Source organism: Ctenopharyngodon idella, chromosome 19, assembly GCF_019924925.1.
Source record: "Ctenopharyngodon idella isolate HZGC_01 chromosome 19, HZGC01, whole genome shotgun sequence".
NCBI lineage: Eukaryota > Metazoa > Chordata > Actinopteri > Cypriniformes > Xenocyprididae > Ctenopharyngodon > Ctenopharyngodon idella.
The window spans coordinates 23,607,859-23,628,870 of NC_067238.1; the positions used below are offsets into that span (position 1 = coordinate 23,607,859).

Sequence of the window (21,012 nt, forward strand, 5' to 3'; positions counted from 1 at the left end):
TTTATTTCCGAAACGTTTTAGTTGGACCCTTGGACGTTCTTCTAGCGTTTTTTTTAAATGTTACTACTTGTTTCAGAAGATTAACAAGAAATTCAAAAAGTAACATTTCCATGATGTTTGCAAAATGATAAAATGTAATGTTTTGGTACACATGTACCAAAACACAATGGGCCTTTTGCTGCCTTCCCGTGCTCTCGGAATTATCGTAAATACGAGTTTCCTAGGTAAAAATTGCACATGAATGCCATCCCATTTCGAAACTTGAATGCGATAAGCTTGTAATCACAACTTAAGAAGTGCACTGTAAAAAAAAATTCCATAGTTTTTACAAAATAATTTTGGCAGTTGTGGTTGCCAGAATAATTTTGTAAAAAATAAAGAAAAACACATTTACAGAACAAACTGTAAATTTTACAGTATAAAACTGTAATTTACAAACAAGAAAATTTGAATGTAAACCAATAAATTCAACAATGCACACTACTACTAAAATCTGTTTTGTACCTTTAACATATACTGACAACCACCATAATAATGCAGGTGGTAAAAGAGAAAGCCACATGAAGAATCAGAGTTCATCACGAGTAGCTTTTCCACGAGCTGAAGTATATACTAATATAAAGAAGGTGCACAGAGTCATTCACGCAAACGCAAAACACCATCATGGTAACCCACAACACTTACACAATGCAATAAACATTCATCAAACAACAGAAGATGTAACATAAAACCCTAATGTACATAACATGATTATTTAAACAAAATACTTTTTACTGTAAATTATACATTGATTGTCTTTTTTGCTTCTAAATTTTAAAATTTACTGTAAAAATTACATAAAATGTCTGGTAAGAGCTTTTACAGTTTTTCCCTGTATATAATACGGGAACTTACTGTTAACCTATTTACAATTTTTTTCCATAGCGTTTTTACAATATTTTACCGTTAAAATCACATTCATTTTTTACAGTGTGGGAATTATTAAATTTCTGATAGCACATGAAGGAAGCGTTATTTATTAATAAATTTGTACAATTTGCGCATTTACATGCGTGAAAAATGTTCTTACGCATCTGATTATCCACAGGTATGCAGGCCTACGCCACTGATCTATAGCCTAATAAAAATCAGTGGAGTACCTACGTACATACTGTAAATTTGTTCTTACCTTCGTTGTAATGTTGATGAATCCAAATTATAAGTCCTTGCTCATTCTCCTGCTCTTTAATGCTTTCATCGTGATTCCTGATTTTACGCACAAAATACGTGCATATGGGCTATTTTTATGGAAGCTCCACCACGGAATAAAAAAGGTAATTGCGAATTTTTATCTTACAATTTGACTTTTTTCCCTCACAATCACGAGTCGATATCTCGCATTCTTACTTTAATTCTTGCAGTTCCGATTTTATAACTAGCCATTCTGACATTTGAGATAAAAAGTCGCAATTACCTTTTTTATTTATTCCGTGGCATTAACAACCTTTCATAGATTAGTAAATGAGACCTATTGTTCGGTAAAACGCTTCAAAGAAAGCACTATATGTCTCCTGTAAAGATATGGTTCTTATAATAATGATTCTTAATAAGATGGGTCAGTTCTAGTTTTCTTCATATTGTAAGCGTGTTCTTGTAAACAGGTTAAAACCTGGGGCTAGTTGAACACTAGCAACTGATAATCCCACAAGTCTCTCTGATTCTACAGCTATGCCAGCAAAATTCACAAGATGTGAGTATTGTGTTTGGTTTGTGATGGATTGACTCGCCCCTGGCCTACAGTCTCCTGGTGGTGCATTTCAGGTCTGTACGCATGAATAATGAAGGGCAAGAGAGTAATAAGACCCCTGAGGTAGCCAGGAGGAACCGTTTTCTAGAACAGAGAACATCCACAATATAAACCTGGCTATAATGTTAGTGTGAACCTTAAATCTAAAGCCTTCTTAGGTCATTTAGCATTGGAATACAAGTATTGGATAGTAACATAAAACAAGTCTTTTGTTATAAGAATAAACATGCTTTTTAAATCAGTTGAGCAGTGATTATTGGTGGTCTTTTAAACCTTTAAAGCATATCACAGCTACTGTACATAATATACAATTCACAATAAAACCGTTACGGCCTTGTATTTGATTTGCTTGTCTGTGTTATAGATATAAAAATTCTTTTACGGCAATACAGGCTCGTCAACAGTCTGTCCTGTAATTATGTTAGCTGTTAGTCATGCCACTGAAAATGAGCAGCTATCATACCGACACACACACACACACACACACACACACACACACACACACACACACACACCTGCTGTTATCAGCACATCCCACGCACCACAGGCTGCCCTAGGTAAAAACAAGAAACACACTGTATGAAAAATATCAAACAAAAGCATTTGGGAATTTAGGACACTAATCTGCACAATATCTCCACAAATATTGATAGTTTGTTAAACAGCTAGCTGAAATCCATTGAGTCTCCAGTGTTTATTTTATAGGAAAATCTTAGTGCCTGTATTGCCATTAGGTTGTTCACGTTTAATTACTTTAAATTAAAGTACTCACAGCACCTTTAACTTTCATAGCACAACTCTTTTAAACAATGTTTCTTCTTAAGAGTTCATCCATATGTCTCTTATGTAAGTCAGATAAAAGGATCTTGTTCTGTTCATTCAAATTACTGCATAAGGGCTGATATGAATAATCTTTATTCATGCCAATCAAAGCTTAAAAATGTGCTTTACTTATGCAAGAATGCGTAACCTCTTTTAGATAGCACAGGTTGTGCTAAGACTTAAAGAGATGGTACAACAAAGAAGGATGTTGAAGCTGAGGAAATTCTCACATTGTGCCAATCTCTTTTCTCCAATAATGACAACATATATCAAAATATAAGCATATGCTAAGAACTGCTGCTTTGCCAGAGAGACAATAAGAAACGTACTGCAACAAAAGATGACATAGACATAAAAATTTTACAATGCAGGTTGAGTCTCTCACTAATGCTGATTCTAGGTTTAAGATCATGGCCAGTCTGTTTTTGATGCTTGATGAGTCTGTTAGCAGATTTATCTTGAATGGATGTTGGAGGAAGCTCAGTAAATGTAAATGATACATGAGTCAATATAGAGCACTCAGATGATCAAGAACAGCTAGTCCAAAATAACAGTAGATAACAAATATTTTTTCTTTCACAAAAGCTTCAAGACTGTATACCAGGCTAGTGTCACCAATGCAACCATAAAGGGAGGAGTGTTGTTTTATTTCTAATTTTAAACTCTCAGTGACCCAAAGCCATTTTGCTTTTCCCATGCTTACTGAAGGCATGTGAAAGAGGGCACAACCAATGTGACAAACAGTTTTACTGAACCACACCCTATGCCAGTATAACTTCTGTTTTTACCACTAAACTATTTTTTCATATCCCCAAAGGCTTTTAAATTGCGAATGCAAAGAGTGTGAGTCAAATAATACTTAATTTTTTTCATTTTTGAAAGTGAATGCATAATGTTTCTTGTAATGATGTATATTGTTTTTTTTTCTTTGAAGCATCATGAAAGTGATGGCAGCTGTTAATGAATGTTGCTATATACTATGGTGCTGAATAATTACCAGTGTTGGGGGTAATGCATTACAAGTAATGTGCATTATGGAATCAGATTACTTTTTTGATGTAACGAGTAAAATAATGCATTACTTAATAAATTTACATATTAATATTTGAGTTACCTTTGTTTTTTTTTTGGTTGTTTTTTTTTAAAGTAATGCACATTTGAATTAATTTGCTTTTTTTAACTACTGAATTAACTACTCTCTCTTCTCCATAACGCAGTCACTTAGACATGCGCACTCATTTGTGTGCAGGAACAGAGTACATAAGTAACAAAACACATTACTTTCAGCTTTCAATAATAAAAAGAGTTGTACAGTAGGTATATAACATATAATGTTAAGAGATTTTTTTGTATGGAATAGCTCTACGCGTCAGGAAATGCGTATTCTAAATGTGTTTAAAAGAAAATGAAGGTGTATGTTGTATAGGCTATGCTGTTGAAAGTATTACTGCTTTAAAGACTTTTGAAAAACAAAAGTAATGCAACACATTACTTTCCATAAAAAGTAACTAAGTAATGTAATTAGTTACATTTTAAAAGAGTAACACAATATTGTCATGCATTACTTTTAAAAGTAACTTCCCACTAATGATTACCATAGTACATGTACAAAAATTGTTAATACCAGCATTTTTTGTTAGCCTAAGGGTACTTTACACGACAACAATGTACTTAAAAAAAGGAAAACGTATTGGGGACAATGTTGTCAAAGCGATCCCCATTCTCACGGATCCGCGAAAACGACTGAAAACACTGTATTATGCTGCCAGGCCAGTAGCTGGCGAGATCAGAATTAGAATTAGTTGGCGATGTTAGAATTTGGCCAACGCTATCTCACGACCAATTCGTACGTATTTTATGAGGTGGCTAATTCTTATGAATTCGTACGAGTGAGGTCGTATGAATTAGCCACCTCATAAAATGTGTCTAAACCCCAGTGACGGGTAGGTTTAGGGGCGGGGTTAGGGGTAGGTAATTCGTACGAATTCATACGAATTTGGCAACTCGTAAAATATGTACGATTTAGCAAAAAACGTACAAATTCGTACAAGTGAGGTCGTACGAGTAAGGCCGTACGAATTCGTATGAATTAGCCACCTCGTAAAATACGTACGAATTGCCGTGAGATCGGGTTGAATTTGGCATATGTAAATAATGCGTCTCTACTGGTCGTAGTAGTGGTGCAGAATTAAACACGTTGCTGGAGAAGCATTAATAAACTCAATATCTTGAGCAGCAAAAACACAGTCCTGTAGTCCGCCATTGTTGTTTTGGTTGTCAAGTACTTGCGCATGCCTATAGACTCAACATGCAATATGTATGCGCATTATGTCACCATTTCCACAAATTCGCTTTTGATAACAGTATCGTTTTCAAAAACTTGCATTTTGAAACCTGTTTTCAAAAGTTAGCATTTTCAGGTTCCAAAAACGCCATTGTCGTGTAAATAAACGGCCCCTAAGTAACTAGCAAAAATGCTTCCAAACAACTTTACGCAGGTGAACTCCTACTAAGTAACCAAGTGTGATATTGTTAATAAATAATCAGGTGTTAATCTGCCAACATAACTTTCCCATCACAATTTGGTATTCACTCAAGATGCAATTTATACCATCTTGTTATTTAAAGCACTTTGTGGTGAGGAAATTAGCAATTTGTTGCACTTTAATTAATTACTGCTAAACATTATGGTAAGAGGATAATTAAAGGAAGATTTAAACAACAATATAACATTATCTTTATGAGCAGGACAGGCTATGGGTGGAGAAGCTTCTGTGGTTTGCATCACATCCGTTCCCACACAAACAGGTGACCAGAGAGAAGGGATGCGTTTGCAACAGGGGATAGAGAGAGAAACAAAAAGGGAAGGAAATGAGCCACACCTCCCAGATAACCCAAAGCATGTTGTTAGTTAAGAGCAATATTGGTCATGCCTCAGTTGTGCCACATCACACGTTTACCACTTCCTGCAAACAAGCAATACAAGGACAGCCCAAAAAAAGTGAAATGGTACACATGTGGTAAAATGACAGCAAAATTGAAGTAACTATGGTCAAACCAATAAGATTTCCATTGGACAAATGATCTGTTAGAGATGTGTTAGTGTTTATTGTTCTGTTCTGTTGGGGTTTACAGGGGTTTCTGTTATGTTGAAGTTTTGTAGGGTTACCATTGTGGTGAAGACCTGCTGTTAGGTCAAGGATGGGCTGCAAAACTTCAAGGCTATATATTGATTAACTATGTACAGGCAAGTATATATAGTGATAGTCTCTTTGGTAAGTGCATTAGCGCATTAGCGTGCTGTTGCTAACTAGCACTTAAACATAAAGGTTTAAGTTAATATGATATTTATGCAAACAAACTTTATGGGTTAGTTTATTCAATATTTCAATTAAATAACATGTTTGTGTACTACAAAATAAAAAATAAGTTTTACTAACTTAATATTTGAGTTAGTTAACTTAAAAAATTTGAGTTTACTTAAATTTTTAGAGGTAATTGGCTTCCACAAATGTTTTGAGTATTCTGAACTTATGGGGTTTACAGTGTGCCTATATGTCTTAACAAATGAGGACATCGTAGTGGTATTGTATGCCTGATGATATGGTTAGTAGTTTTTTATAGGGGAGAGAGAGAAAGAAGAGAGAGTAAGAGGGGAGGGCTGGGTAAAAATTGTGAATGGTGAGTGGTCCTTAGTTCATATAAAATTACAAAAAACAGTGGCAAAACAATATATGTCTTATAATGTATATCCAAATAGATTTAATATTTTATTATTATTTATTATTAATTTAGATGCTAGTGATTTTGACTTAATAAAAGTATTTATGTCCTATATATATATATATGAAAAATAATTAATTTAATTTAAAAAAAAAAAAAAATGCTATTTACCCCTGAACATGCTGAGAACTGCTGGTGCTTTGCTTTTAGTTTTCCATCCTGTTGAGTGTGAGATTCCCATATGGAGTTCCAGAACTCCAGACAAGGAGCTTTTTTACAGTTTATCTGCATGAGAATGTTCTTTCCCAGCATGCCTGGCGAGGCTGTCACCCTCTGCTCATTCAGCCTAGCCAACCCAGGGATCTTGGCATTCCTCTGTGGGCCCACATCCGGCTTTTAAAACAACGATGAGCCATGGTAACATCCCAGAATCCATCAACAGGAATCGCATGCCCCTAAAACCCCCAGGCCTCACAGACTAGAGAGCTCTTGAAAAACCATGGGACCCCTTATTTAGGATTGCACAATGTTGTTGTCCCTTCTGTTCCTGTTATGTATACCTGTCGGGAAGCTACTTTTGTAATACAACATAATGTTAAATGAGGCATTGTCACCCTATTGGTGCATGATTTATGGGCTTCAGATGTGTCAGAGTTGTTTTGTAATAACTCCTGTGGGCTGCTGCTGGTGTCTTTAGGACTGGGTTTATTAGAATGACTCATTTGTGACTGTCTGCTTTTTGGAGACAAGATGAAACTGGTAAAGACAGCATTCTGCCATCTGTTGTCTGGCTAATAAGGTTACCAATGGTAAATATTCATCAGAATTGAAAAACAAAATATTACATTTTTTAAAAAAAAGAAAATTTAATTGTAATGGGTTTGCCAGTGTGTTGCTACATCAGTGTTGTTATTGTTATAACTAAAACTATTAAATCAATTCATTATTTGAAATAAAGTTGAAATAAAATAAAAATATTAGATTCAAATATAATTTAAAAAACTAAAATTTGAAATTTTCTGTGGCAACTGTGAAATAAGTACTAAAATTACTAAATATTTACTAAAAACTTAAATATATAAATGACAACTAAATAGAAATATAAAAAAATAATCTAATAAAAATTACAAAAACAAATACCAAAACTTAAAATAAAATAATGTAATAAAATAAAATTAAATAAAAATATAAGAAAATTAAATTAAATTAATTAAAATAAAATTAAAAATAAAATAATATAAAATAAGCCAATTCAAGATATTAATAAATACAACATTATATAATAATATTAAAATAACTTACTTTTAAATTACTTCTTTTTTTTTTTTATTTTATTGTAACCTAAATCCAATCTCATGAAAAAGTAAGAGCACATCTTTCATCAACAAGCCACACAAATGATATTAAGGACATTAATAAGTTACACAAAGTGAGTTACATGTCGAAGTCTAATACGAAGTTTAATATAGGGTTTCTTTGAATCATTAACCCCAAGCATGTACCATTAATTAACTCAGTCTTAGTCAACTAACTCCCTATTCATCCTAACTCTGCAGCATATCTGCCGTTTCATTTCTCTTATTTCCACTTATTCTTGAGACATTAGCATCTAACAACACACTGGGGAAAACAACTTAAAAACCCTGAATCATTCTAAAGATTGAAACTAGAATATTTCATCATACACAAAGGTCACTCTAACAAAAATGAGTGAGTTTCTTAAATGTTGTTGAACCTAGTGCACTCATGCTGTAAGCAAGCACATAAATTCCTTTCCAGCAGGGGCCATTCAGGATTACTGACTTTGTGATCAAAGACTGTGAGTTTGTTGAATCCTGAGAGGGCCGCTATGGTTGATGGTACTTGCTGTGACCGTGTTTGAGCGTTCTTACCTGCATCAGCATGCTTGAATAGCCCCTATTGTTTTATAATATCATGGCCATGTTGTCATCATGGTTTTCTGCAACTATCAGTTACATTACTGCGGATGTCTAAATAATCCAGGTTATTTGAGAAGAACCAAATTAGAGCCAAACAGCAAGAGGGTGGAAGATGGTCCAAATGAAGAGAGGGAAATGAAACAGCAAGAGTGTGAATGAATCATATCTCTGTAACCTAAACCTCTCTGAGGTGCTTAACCTCCATATTAAGGATCCCGTATTAGCTCCAGAGAGGCGTGTTGCCATGGTGTGGGAGGATGCTGTTGTGTTTCCAAAGCACATAGTAAAACAATAAATGTTGAAAAAAAAAAAGGAAGCCAAAAGCAGAAAATAAAACGAATCCAAACACAAAGGTCAAATACTCAAAACAAAATGAGACTTCGTTTGTTTAATGATGCTTCCCTCAGAAGTGAGTCCTCAAGATAAGGCATCATCTTCAACTTAATGAAAACTGTATTTTCATAATTACTTAGTTCTGGCATGAATCTCTAGATGGCACAGTCTGATAGGTCTTTAGCTCATTTGGTAAACGATCCCAACAATATTTACATAGCACAGCAGCTGATTGGTTGCTGTTGCATCAGCAGCCTTTGAGCTGCAGCTCAACATTCAAACAAATACTGGTAGTGTTAGCAGTCTGCAGCGCACTTTCAGAAACCCTCCACCTTCCCCAGCTCCACCTGTATAGATCTGCAACGGGGTTAATTCATGTATGTTGCATGTGCAGCAGCAGCAGCATGTCTTACATGCTCAGCAATGTTTGTGAATGTATTGGCAGTAGCAAGTCTCAGTACTTGCTCTGCAGCAGCAGCGTAGATCTATTCCGCCAAGACCAAATACATTAACATGGCCATATCCATTACCATGCCAATCTCTTTGAATGTATTGTCAGTATGGAAGAAAATCTGACAGCATTCTGTCATCATTCATTTGTGTTCCGAAGATGAACGAAAGTCTTATGGGTTTGGAATGACGTGAGGGTGAGTATTTAATGAAACTGGACAATGAAACTGAAAAACTGGCAAATGTAGTGTTGAAGGTTTCATTCCTATATTTGTGTGGTCTGGTGGCCAATCTTCACTGATTTTACATTCCATCAGCAAGAGCAGAATGTGAAGGTTGAATTAGCAGAGCAGTTGCACAGATGTACATAAAATACTGTAATCCACACAACATAATGGGAGACATATCAAAGTTCAAAAGAGGACAATGCTGGTGCGTTTCTTGCTGGCTCATCTGTGACCAGGACACCAAGTCTTTGTGGTGTATCGAGAGCTATGGTATCCAGGGTAATATCAGCATACCACCATGTAGGATGAACAACAATGGTACCAACAGGAGTAACTGCCGACGCAAGAGGAAGCTGCCTGAAAGGAATGTCCAGGTACTGAACCGGATTGTATCCAAAAAACATAAAACCACAGCTACCCAACTCAATGCAGAATTAAATGCGCACATCGACTCTCCTGTTTCCACCAAAACATTTTGTTGGGAGCTCCACAGAGTCAGTATTCATGGTCGGGCTGCTATAGCCAAACCTTTGGTCACTCATGCCAATGCCAAATGTCGGTTTCATTGGTGCCAACAGTGCAAATCTTAGGCTGTGGACAATGTGAAACATGTATTGTTCTCTGATGAGTCCACCTTTATTGTCTTTCCCACATCCGTGGGAGTTACGGTGTGGAGAAGCCCCAAAGAGGCTTAACGCCAGGACTGTTGCTGCCCAGAGTGAAGCACAGGGTGGATCAGTGATGGTTTGGGCTGCAATATCATAGCATTTCTTATAGGCCAAGGACTACCAAACCATTCTGGAGGACAGTGTGCACCTAATGGTTCGAACATTGTACCCTGAAGGTGGTGCCGTGTATCAGCATGATAATGCACCAATACACAAAGCAAGACATGTGACAGAATGGTTGATGAAAATGAAAGTGAAGTTGAACATCTACCATGGCCTGCACAGTCTCCAGAGCCACTTTGGGGTATTTTGGAGGTGCAAGTCAGAAAATGTTTTCCTCCACCAGCATCACAGAGTGACCTGGCCATTGTTCTGGAAGAGGAATGGCTTAAAATCCCTCAAAATGGCCACTATGAAGGACTTGAATCTGCCATTTCCAAGACAAATTGATGCTGTTTTGCCACAAAAGGAGTGCTACACCATACTAATAAATTATTGTGGTCTAAAACCAGGTGTTTCAGTTTCATTGTCCAACCCCTGTAAGTACAATACTGTAAGAACCAATTACAATTAGACACAGGTAACCACATCATTGCTGATATTCAGGCCAACAGCTTGGCCTGAATGTGTGATATTAATTTTATACAACAGTTCAACAAACAAGAGATTAATATTGAACAACTTGAACATTTTTGATACAATATTGCCAGTTAATTTGTTTATTTTTTGCTCTGCCGGCAAAAATACTTTCAATTACTTAACTTCTTAATGCTTACAAAGCCACAGAAGAATCGTTCCAGTCTCCAAGCAACACACAGTAGTGTTTTTGAACGAATCATTTGAGTGAATGATTATATGACTCACCTGTAAAGACATTTGTATTCAAAATACTACTTTTACTATTTCTGCCATATCTATGGGCTTGTGGTCTTTGCACTTGAGCACTGTACTTGCATGACGGATTTCCCGGTATTTAGCCCAAGTGTTCAAGTGGGCACGAAGAACACATGTGTGTGTGGAACTTTTGATTGCCTGATGAGACAAACTTACAACATTCCAGCTAACAAAAACATGTTCTAAGTACGTTCCCATTAAGTTATGAAAATGTTATTTTTGAATGTTCTCTGGATGTTTAAAATGTTCAGTTTTTAAAATGTTAAGGAAATATTTCACTGGCTCACTGGCATAAGCAAAACAATGTAAACTGCAAAAAAAGAGTCACTAAAAATCCCCACCACTAATGCGCAGAATGAAACAGTGATACAAACAGTGAAAGGTTGTAGTGGTGTTGCACTGTATATCATCACTCTTGGAACGTTGCTCTGCCAATCAAATTTGAGGAGCGGAACTAACTGTTGTATAATACTATTTAGTGCTTCCGTTTCCGTTGCACTAAAAATTGCTTATACCAAAAAATGTTCTCTTTACAGTAAAAGGAAAAAGGAAAGTTTCTTCACTTCCTCAATGAACACTAAAATTTTGAAGGGCAACAAGTGCAATCTTCACATTGCAAAATGTTGTTTCTCTAAAAGTGACAGGCTTTAATGTATCATAAGTGCAGTACTAGGTAATAGGGAACGTTCTCAGAAGTTTAGCTAACGTTCAGTGTGAATTGTTTCAGAATGTTCAGAGAACATTCAAAACTAACATTGCCATAATGTTTGCAAAATTCAATGTTCCCTCAACATTCACATAACCAAGAAATCTTTTTTTAACAATTAAAAAATTGTTTGAATGTTCAGAGAACATTCAGAAGTAAGGTTTTCATAACTTAATGGCAATGTTAGCAAAATGTTCTTATAGTTTTGTTAGCTGGGATGCTGACAGTGTGGAGACCGCATGTTATATTCAAACCTGACACTTTGAATGACAACAATGACACTTAGCAACACCACAGACTCCTTTGCAGCATGTTTAATGTTCACCACCCTCTCTCTGGGGGGTTCTTATGTCTCATTATCAGGGCTCTCAGATGACAATATTAAGTAACAGTCATTGTTGGCAAGTTAGCATTAAACAGTCGGCTGTTAACCGTGTGGCAGTATGCTAGCCGCCTGAATAGACCTTTCTGAAATAGGTGTATGTGTGTGTGTGTGTGTGTTTTGGTAAAAGAGGATTGGTTGTGTCTCCTAAGGACAATTTTAAATTATCATCAGACACTATGAATCTCCCATCTGGCCAGAAACAGATACAATCTCCCCTCAAAACGTGTATACTGGACCCTAATCGTGCAAAGCATTATCAAAACATAAAATGTAATTCTTGTCCAGCAGTTAGGGATTTACTACAAGAATAATCTATTGTCCACTATCATGCAACCATGGCAAGAGCTCCAGTGGGTGGACACACTGCAGTCACTGGAGGGTTTCTGTGGGTGGAAATGCTGTTCAGGCACTGATCAGAGCACTAATATTTTAGATTGCAGACAGACAGACAGACGTGTCAAATGGGACTCTAAGAATAACGTTCTCTGTTGCAGACTCTTCTGAAGGGAACCGGGTTATCGAAGGACAAAGAGGAGTATTTTTGGCATCTAACTTTCTTCAGTGATTTGTCACAGCCCCTCTGATGAAACAGATGTCACTGCTGAAAGATTTAGAGCAATGAGTTCATTATGAAGGGATGAAGATGATAAAGAATCACAGTTTGTCAATGTGAATTTTTCAGGGTTAAATAATGTTGACCACAGAAAATAATTCTGTGTTGTTGTCCCATAGTATACAGTCAAACCAAAAATTATTCAGACATTTTTGATATATTTTACTAGTGGGTGCAGGACACTATAGTTCATTTATGTAAGTGAGGATAGCAAAATAAAGTAAACTCTGACATATTATACCCAAAAATTCTTCATACAGTGGACTACCAGTAAAATTGATAAAAATTTGGAACCAAAAATTATTCAGACACTTTGACCTGACCATGTTTTGCTTAAGTGTTATCTGACATAATTAAGAATTTTTTTTGACTAATTTTTCTGACACAGTTTAACTCTGAGATCTTGTCATATTTTATTACCATTTTTCATTTTTTTAAACTATAATGAATAAACTGTATTAATGAATTAAATATTCAAGGTGTCTGAATAAATTTAGGTTTGACTGTATATTATATATATATATATATATATATATATATAATTAATGTAATACTTTAATTCAGCATGGATGCATTCAATTTATCAAAAGTGACAGTAAAAACATTTATTATGTAACAAAAGATTTCTTTTTTTAAATAAATGCATTTTCTAGTTTTCACAAAAATATTAAGCAACATTTTTCAACACTGATAATAATAAGAAATGTTTTTTAAGCAGCAAATCAGCATATTAGAATGATTTCTGAAGGATCATGTGACACTGAAGATTGGAGTAATGATGCTTAAAATTTAGCTTAGCCATAACAGGAATAAATTACATTTTAAAATAGGAGTATATTAAAATAGAAAACAGCCATTTAAATAAATAAATTAAAAAAAACAACTGTATGGGCCGAGCAAAGATTGCAGATTTAAAAGGGTCTTGTTCCTTTGTTTTTGACAAAAAGAAGAAGGACAAGCCAAAATTATTTTCCATGGTAAACATCATAATGCCACAGATGCTGTTAATAGAGCTTTTTTCCTTTAATTTATTGTCCATTTGCTGATAACTGCCTCTGCTAGACTAACATATTGACACTAGAGGAAGTCATCACCAAGCATCTTACTTATCTTAAAGACTGATCAAGACCTTGAAAAGTCTCAGGGGTCAACCAGGCTGAAAATCAATGTTGAGCATATCCGATAAATCACCATAATCAGGCATCTCTTTGAGGATGTGCTTGGGGTGTCTTGTCAGATGGCTTTACACCTCACAAAGGCCTGTCTTTCCCTCAAGCATGGATCAATACTCCACCTTTATCCAAATCTTCAGCAAGAGCCTTAGAGGAAATTCAAGGGAACCAACCCTCATTTTAACTCTACCAACAATAGACCCCATATAGTCAGATGCTCTGCTGGTGTTTCATCAATTATCCTTATCCACCATATTTTTTGTTCTCTTCAAAGACTGTCTCTGCAGGTAAAGTCAGACAGCAGACAGCTCTTGTCCCAGAGACACCACAGGCTGTGATACAGCCTAGAGCTCTGGGGTCCTTCACCACCCCTCAGACACCTTCAAACCCCTCATGTGGAGAGGATCGAGTCCTCACTCCCCACGCCGTGCTCCCTTTTGTCTCGCTGGTACAAACACCTCTCCAGCATGTCTACATGTAAGTCTAGAAATAATGGTCCAGACTACCCAGATCCACTCTTCACAGAGATGAAAGGAGTCTTTGAAATGAAATAAGCCCCCCGAAAGCTCTGCGTTTGTGTGTTTCATCCTTCACAAAAAACGGTGGGGCGTTCCTAACAATTAGTTTTAATACGGGTGGAGTGGGGTTCAATTCACACAGATTATCTTTTTATCTACAGTCCACGGCGGGCCTTCAGCTTCTTCTCAGACACAAAGGGAATACAGACGCACTGCAGCGACACAGTGGAATTGCCAATTATTTTAAGACTTGTTGTAGAGCTTCCATCCATCAGTTTTGGACAAGCACTTCAATATCACCAAAACTTTTAGGCCCATAACATTCTACTAAATCAAATGCTACACAAACTCGGTTTTATGTGTCATTATCTATGTTTCCATCCACCTATTTTTATTCAAATTTGGGATATCGCATTAATAGAAACACCAAGAGGAGCATAAATTCTAAAAATGTTCATTAAAAACATGCTATTAAGATAACATGATAGCATTTCTTGCATTTTGTCTGCATGCTTTGAAGCTCAAGTAATTTATGGTGTACGAAAAAAAAGAGCCACGGTGGATTTCCAGATTGCAGCTTCCATTTTTGTTCTCTTTTAAAAATTATTCTCATTGCTTCATAAAATTAAATTTGAACCACTGCAGTCACGTTGACTGTTTGAATGATGTCTTTACTACCTTTCTGGACCTTGAAAATGGTGATTATATTGCTGTCTATGGAGGGGTCAGAGAGCTCTCGGATTTCATCAAAAATATCTTAATTTGTGTTCCGAAGATGAAGGTCTTACGGGTGTGGAACGACATGAGGGTGAGAAATTAATGACAGAATTTTTGGGTGAACTAACCCTTTAAACCGAATAAAAGTTCTTAAAAAAAAAAAAAAAAAAAAAAAAAAAACAAGAAAAAAAAACAATAACAATAAAGAAAACTGTCTGTAAAAGAAAACGTTATGGTTATTTTAGCTATACTGCAATGCATACTGACATAAAACATGAAAATGAGCTAGCGAAGCTAATAGCATCTGCATTCACATAGGCTATTTGAGTACTGTGTAGAGTGTTTAGGGCCTAAAATAACACTTCAGAACTCAAACATTCAAACACTCTGAGCTGTGAATGCACCCTACTAGCTCCCATTTTCTGAGACAACATCTGTGAAATAGGTGGCCAACTCTTATAGCATGACTGAGATAAATAGCATTGCACAGATCAGACTCTCCCCAAATGAGAAACAGGTGGAAATTAATACCAATCTGGGAGTGACTGAGGCGGAATTCATGGCACATGGTCAACATTCCCAGAGCAACAGCAGCTGTAGCTATATGTTTAGGTTTGTAGAGGAATGATTTGCACATTAGCTGCAATGCTAAAACATGGCTGCTGTTAATTAGCTATGCAAAGGGATTCTGAGGCCACGGGTTCTCTCTGTTGTCACAGGGTATTCGGCTGATGAGCCTGAACTAAATCTTTTCTGTCACACGTGAAACAGGATTTCTCTCTGTTTCTCCCTCTCTCTCCTTTTCTAACGCTGTACTCATTTTGACATGGGGGTGGTGAGATCCAGACAAAAGTACCAGCGAATCAGCATCATGTCCTATTTAATAAACATCTGATTAATTTTACAGGATTATGCTTGTCTGAGCCAAACCAAGACTTGGTTCAGTATCTGCAAACCAGAAGGGAAGAGGAGAGCGTCCCCTGCAGTTAAATCACAATAACACAGGTCAGGACACAACTATGCCATAATTATCATCCTTAAGCTTAAATGTCACAATAAAACACATTAAGCTGTATCTAAATTGGCCATATTTGCATATTATGTACTTGGCTGTGTATATAAGCACTTTCACAGTGACGTAAAGCAGAGTAAACCGCATCAGTTTTCTGCTCTTTTCAAATCCTCTGTAGTCCACTCCGCATAATGCACACATGTGCTGCCTAGTGCTCAGCTATCTTTAGCTATCACATGTCTCCGGCTCTCTCTCAGGCACGGACAAGACTGCTGAAGAGCACAACACACAGACACCAAATAACTCAATTAAAACACTGAACCTCAGACTAAATTTAAACTTGTCTATGCTTGCAACCAAAAACTAACACAAAATAACCCTGAGGCATTGAAATCTTCCAAACTCCAAAGGATAAATACAGCTTAGTAAATAATGATTTGATTCTTCTTCTTTTTTAGATTTTTACAGGTTCATCAATACTTAATTTAGAGATTAAAATAATAAGGAATGATATTGTGACCCTCAGTTAACATCTAGCAGTCTGCAGGATGACCTAAAATGATTTATAGTTATATTAAAATAATCTAACTTAATTAAATAACATAAAATAAGGTGTTAAAATACAGTTTTAATTAATCACTAAAATAATTGTAGTTAGTTAATTTATTATATTTAATTATATTATATTTTATACAACAGTTCTTTCTGGTTCTCAAATCTGATTGTCTGAGAGCCATGCGATATTCTAGTGATAACAGCACTCCTACCTTTTCACCGTTTCACCGTCAGTAGCTGTTCAGTGCTCGTGTACCCGCCGAGAACAGCTTCATCTCGGCCAGCGCTTCTGGGATTTGCCGCTGTCTCTTAAGGCAGGAACACACCAAGCCGACGCCGACGAATTAGTGGCGACGAAAGCAGACTGCTGGGTTGGCTCACATCGACAGCGTCTGGGTCCAAAGTTGCCCTGACACACCAAACCAACGCTCGACAGCCGATGGCCAAGTAGCACGTCCGTTCAGCGCCTGCGTAAGATGAAATGCCTTTCCGTACCAGCAGGTGGCAGTAGCTGAACAGCCAATCAGAATGATCAGATGGCCCGACGGACCGACGAGCTCCGACGCCGATTCAACATGTCGAATCGGCCGAAAAAAAGCCGACAAGGACCAACTTCAGCCGACGGTGCGGAACACACTAAGAAAACTTAGTCGGCTGACGAATAAAAACTACCCGACAGCCGACCGTCGGCTTGGTGTGTTCCGGGCTTTATAGTGGTTAAACATGAGATATAATTCATTTTGGGTACATAAAAAGGGCAATCTTTGGTCTTATTAATCTATTATTTGTTCCTGAGCAAATCGAATTGGGCTATGTTAAATTTTATAACTTAAGGCTATATTTAACTTACATTATAATGGCTATTGTTCATTTAAATATTGTTGTTCAATAAATAATATTTTATAAAAAATAATATTGGTATTGAGAAAGGGGCCATTAGTGCGTAATATGGATTGAGTGAAAGTTACATTAATACGCCGTTAGATGGCGGCAAACTTTACGAGTGAATGAGACAGTTGCAAGAGACTTTTAAATTGAAAAGGAATTTTGTAAACAAAGGATGTGGTTATGGAAAATTCCCTTAACCGTCTAACAAAGATCGCTTTCCTCAGCGAACATTCAAACTTATTTTTATAATGAATATAATATTATGATTGTGTTATATCAGACACAGACGATCTCTCTCTCTCTCAATAATACTGTACAAAATACAATGAGTTTCAATGGAGGGACTCAACATTCAACATTTCTTCGTTACTAGTTCTAAAGTGACGTTTCATAATTAGTAACAGAACTCTGGTCAAATTCTCAACTTAAGATTTGAATCCGTGGTGGAAGGAAGTAGTTCTGCACAAAAGAGGGTTTTAAAGACACTCCGTTGTTATTTCTTATTTATTTACACACTCGTGCCGTCGAACTGTTGTATAAACGCAATATCGCACTCGTAGCCGTGCAATATGGCTGTATATCAGCACGCTGTGATTACCTGCGGTCTCGTGCCTATGGCCAAGTCACAGCCGTGCTGATATACAGCCATATCTGACAGCTATCAGCGTGATATTGCTCATATATTATATTATATTATATTATATTATATTATATATCCATTTTTAAGTTCCAGGTTTTAAGAGCCATCCAAATATGCTTTTTGAAAAGCCTTGATCCCCTTGCAGGCAAAGATCTGTAAGCTTTTAATTGGATGGCCATTGGCTAGTTTTGTAACTCAATACTATGGATTAGAACTAAAACTAAGACACGTTAAAAAAACTAAAACTAAGAAACTCCTTGTTATTTCACATCTGAGTGAACCGCTTGCTGAACAGCCATTAATCTGAAGAACACATCACCAATCAGCATTGCTGGCCTTTAGCCAATCAGAGCCCAGTGTGAGTCAGAGCGTGACCAACACTCGATCCAGGACACCCATGGTGTTTATCTTCAAGCAGAAAGGGAATAGAAGAGAAGCCATTGTGGACACTTCACCTTCACACTCACTTCATGCTCTCCCTCAATTTCTTCACACACAAATGTAAACACAGACAGACCCATACAAAACTCGAATGTAGGGGGAAATTTCAGACACATTTGAATGTGTTATCAGTCACAGTATGATATGGATACCATCAGTACATCGTATAATAGAACAATTCAGTTTCAGCAGTCATTTACACTTTTAAAAATAAAGGTTCCAAAAGGGGGTTTTCGCAGTGATGCCATAGGAGAACTTATTTCCACTATAAAGTCCAGTGGAAATATTCCATGACTGTTAAAGGTTCTTCATCAGTGCCAATAAAGAACCTTTATTTTTAAGAGTGTATAGACCTTTACACCGAGATAAGATGCATTCATCAACCCTTCCAGCATGTTCTTTCACACACACATGCACATATCACACTCACTGTTGAACTTCCTGTGACAGGCCCGGGCCCTCCAGGGCCGGTTGCGAATCCAGTGCAGCTTTCGCGACAGTTCCATGGCTGTGCGCCAGACTGTGCCCACAGGACGTCATTGATCGGCGTCAGCCCAAACTTCTCCTCTTGTCCCCCAACCATGAGCTCATATCCAAAGCAAACATTGGACCCTTTGAGGGTCTTCGTCCAGTTCTCAAAGTAGACTTTGAGTTTCCTCTCTCTCTGGCTGTGTACCTGTCGCCTCAACAAGTCTGTTTGCATTGCCTGAGATCTATAATTTATGCATGAGTCAGGGGAACCCAACTCCCTCTGCTGCTCTGACACACAGGCGCCACTCAGCTTCTTCATCCAGGGAGCACCACCAATCCATGGCTGACATCTGGGCACACACACACGGAACTGAAACATGACTCTAGTCGTCTCCTGGACAAAAGAAGGGATTGGATACCAGACAGTGAACATGCACTATATCTTTGACTGAAAGGTGTATTTCGCTAATGTATTTCATTAGTGTCTGTGTGATCTTATGAGTATTCCCTACCTGAGTCGCTCACTCTCAACCAGTGTTGTTACTGTTAACTGAAAACTAAAACCATTTATAAACTAAAAATAATTTAAATAAAGTTGAAATAAAATAAAATATAAATAGGCTATTAAATGAAAAACTTCAACTCGAAAAAATTAAACAAAAATTAAAAATGTTGCTTATAAATGTAAATATAAAAAACAATGACGACAATATTACAACTTAAAATAAAATTAAAATGAAAACTGAAAATATAAAATAAAATAAAGGTAAAATCAAAATAATAATGCATACAAATAACAGGCTACTAAAATAACACTGCTCTCGTTGACTGCGTTAGAAGACAACGAGCCTGAGATCATATTTCAGTAAGATAGGAGATCCGAGGGCTGTTTCATAAAAGACGCTAAGAAAAGCGAGGATTAAACTCCAACACCTGGCTTCAATGAACCTAACAAATAAGTTGGGGCTAAAGCGGTTTCATAAAAGGTAATTGAAGTTCACGCAGTCCCGCTAATTTGATCCAGGTTTACCTAGTCAAGATAATTGCGCGTGCACGCTTTTCTTAAGCAGCCCTAGAGGTCGATCATGGATCAAATCGATCCACCATAGGAAACAGCATACATTTTTGTGCTATTTTATGCGTTTGAGACATGGTGTTTTCCTCAGTGCATAACTTACATTTCACAAGTTTATTCTCCACCTGTAAATGTTAGAAAGTCATGCAAATATTTCCATTTTGCTGCTAAACTTCACAGTGAACGAGCGCTGCTGCGCGCCAAACAGATGGAACGCAATAGGAGCGCAATAAAATATACATTTTGCTAAAATGTTTGATGTTGGACATCAAATGTGCCATATGTACAATTTTAAACCTACAAGTAAGTATATTTTTCTGATAGCAGTAACTGTAAATGGACTATTGTAATAGGGTAAATCAAGGCTAATATACTGTAGGCCAATTACTGAGTTTAGATTCATCTTACCAATTGAAATTTAGTCTGTGCATATTTATTTTAATTTGGTGATTTTAACTTCTGCTCTTCTAGTAACCATAAAATGTACTACAGCTGCCAAACAAAACCGAGAAATGTATTCATATATTTTAAAACAATCTAATTAAATCTATAGGGTCTATATTATACAGGCCTTGGAAAAGGCTAGCTGACTTTATTGTGCTTTGACTACAGTAGGTAGGGCCTATTTCTAGTGTGAACAGCAACCATGCATGTCACTTCTGCAGGCTGCATTTTACTCTGTCACTCTTTTCATAGCTTTTGCTGGCTCTGAGGCACTTGCATGGTATTTCTCCTGCTCTTTGTCGAGCAAAAAAAAATCACTCATCACTAAATAAAAGCTTAAAAATGAAGGATTGTTTTAAGGGCCTTGTCACAGGTCCATTGATTTTGAATTTCTGTGTTACTTTTGCTATATTTTCACACTCAAAACAATGATTTGGTAATCCTCTTTTACCACTGTCCTCTTTTGTCCTAAGAAATAAGTTTTCCTGACAGTTCTCTCCCAAGTGGTTCAATTTTTGTGAGTATTAAGTCT

At 36.7% G+C, this 21,012-nt stretch overlaps 1 protein-coding gene across 1 annotated transcript in view; it reads right to left on the reverse strand.

Annotated features, from left to right (window-relative positions):
• Positions 1-19,147, reverse strand: part of ripor2 (RHO family interacting cell polarization regulator 2) — a 72,577-nt gene extending 53,430 nt beyond the window's left edge. Inside the window, exon 1 of the mRNA XM_051872699.1 lies at positions 18,921-19,147. Within this exon, the coding sequence (XP_051728659.1) occupies positions 18,921-18,996 (76 nt within the window). The 5' untranslated portion in view covers positions 18,997-19,147. The remainder of the gene's footprint in view (positions 1-18,920) is intronic.
• Between the last annotated feature and the right edge of the window lie 1,865 nt (positions 19,148-21,012).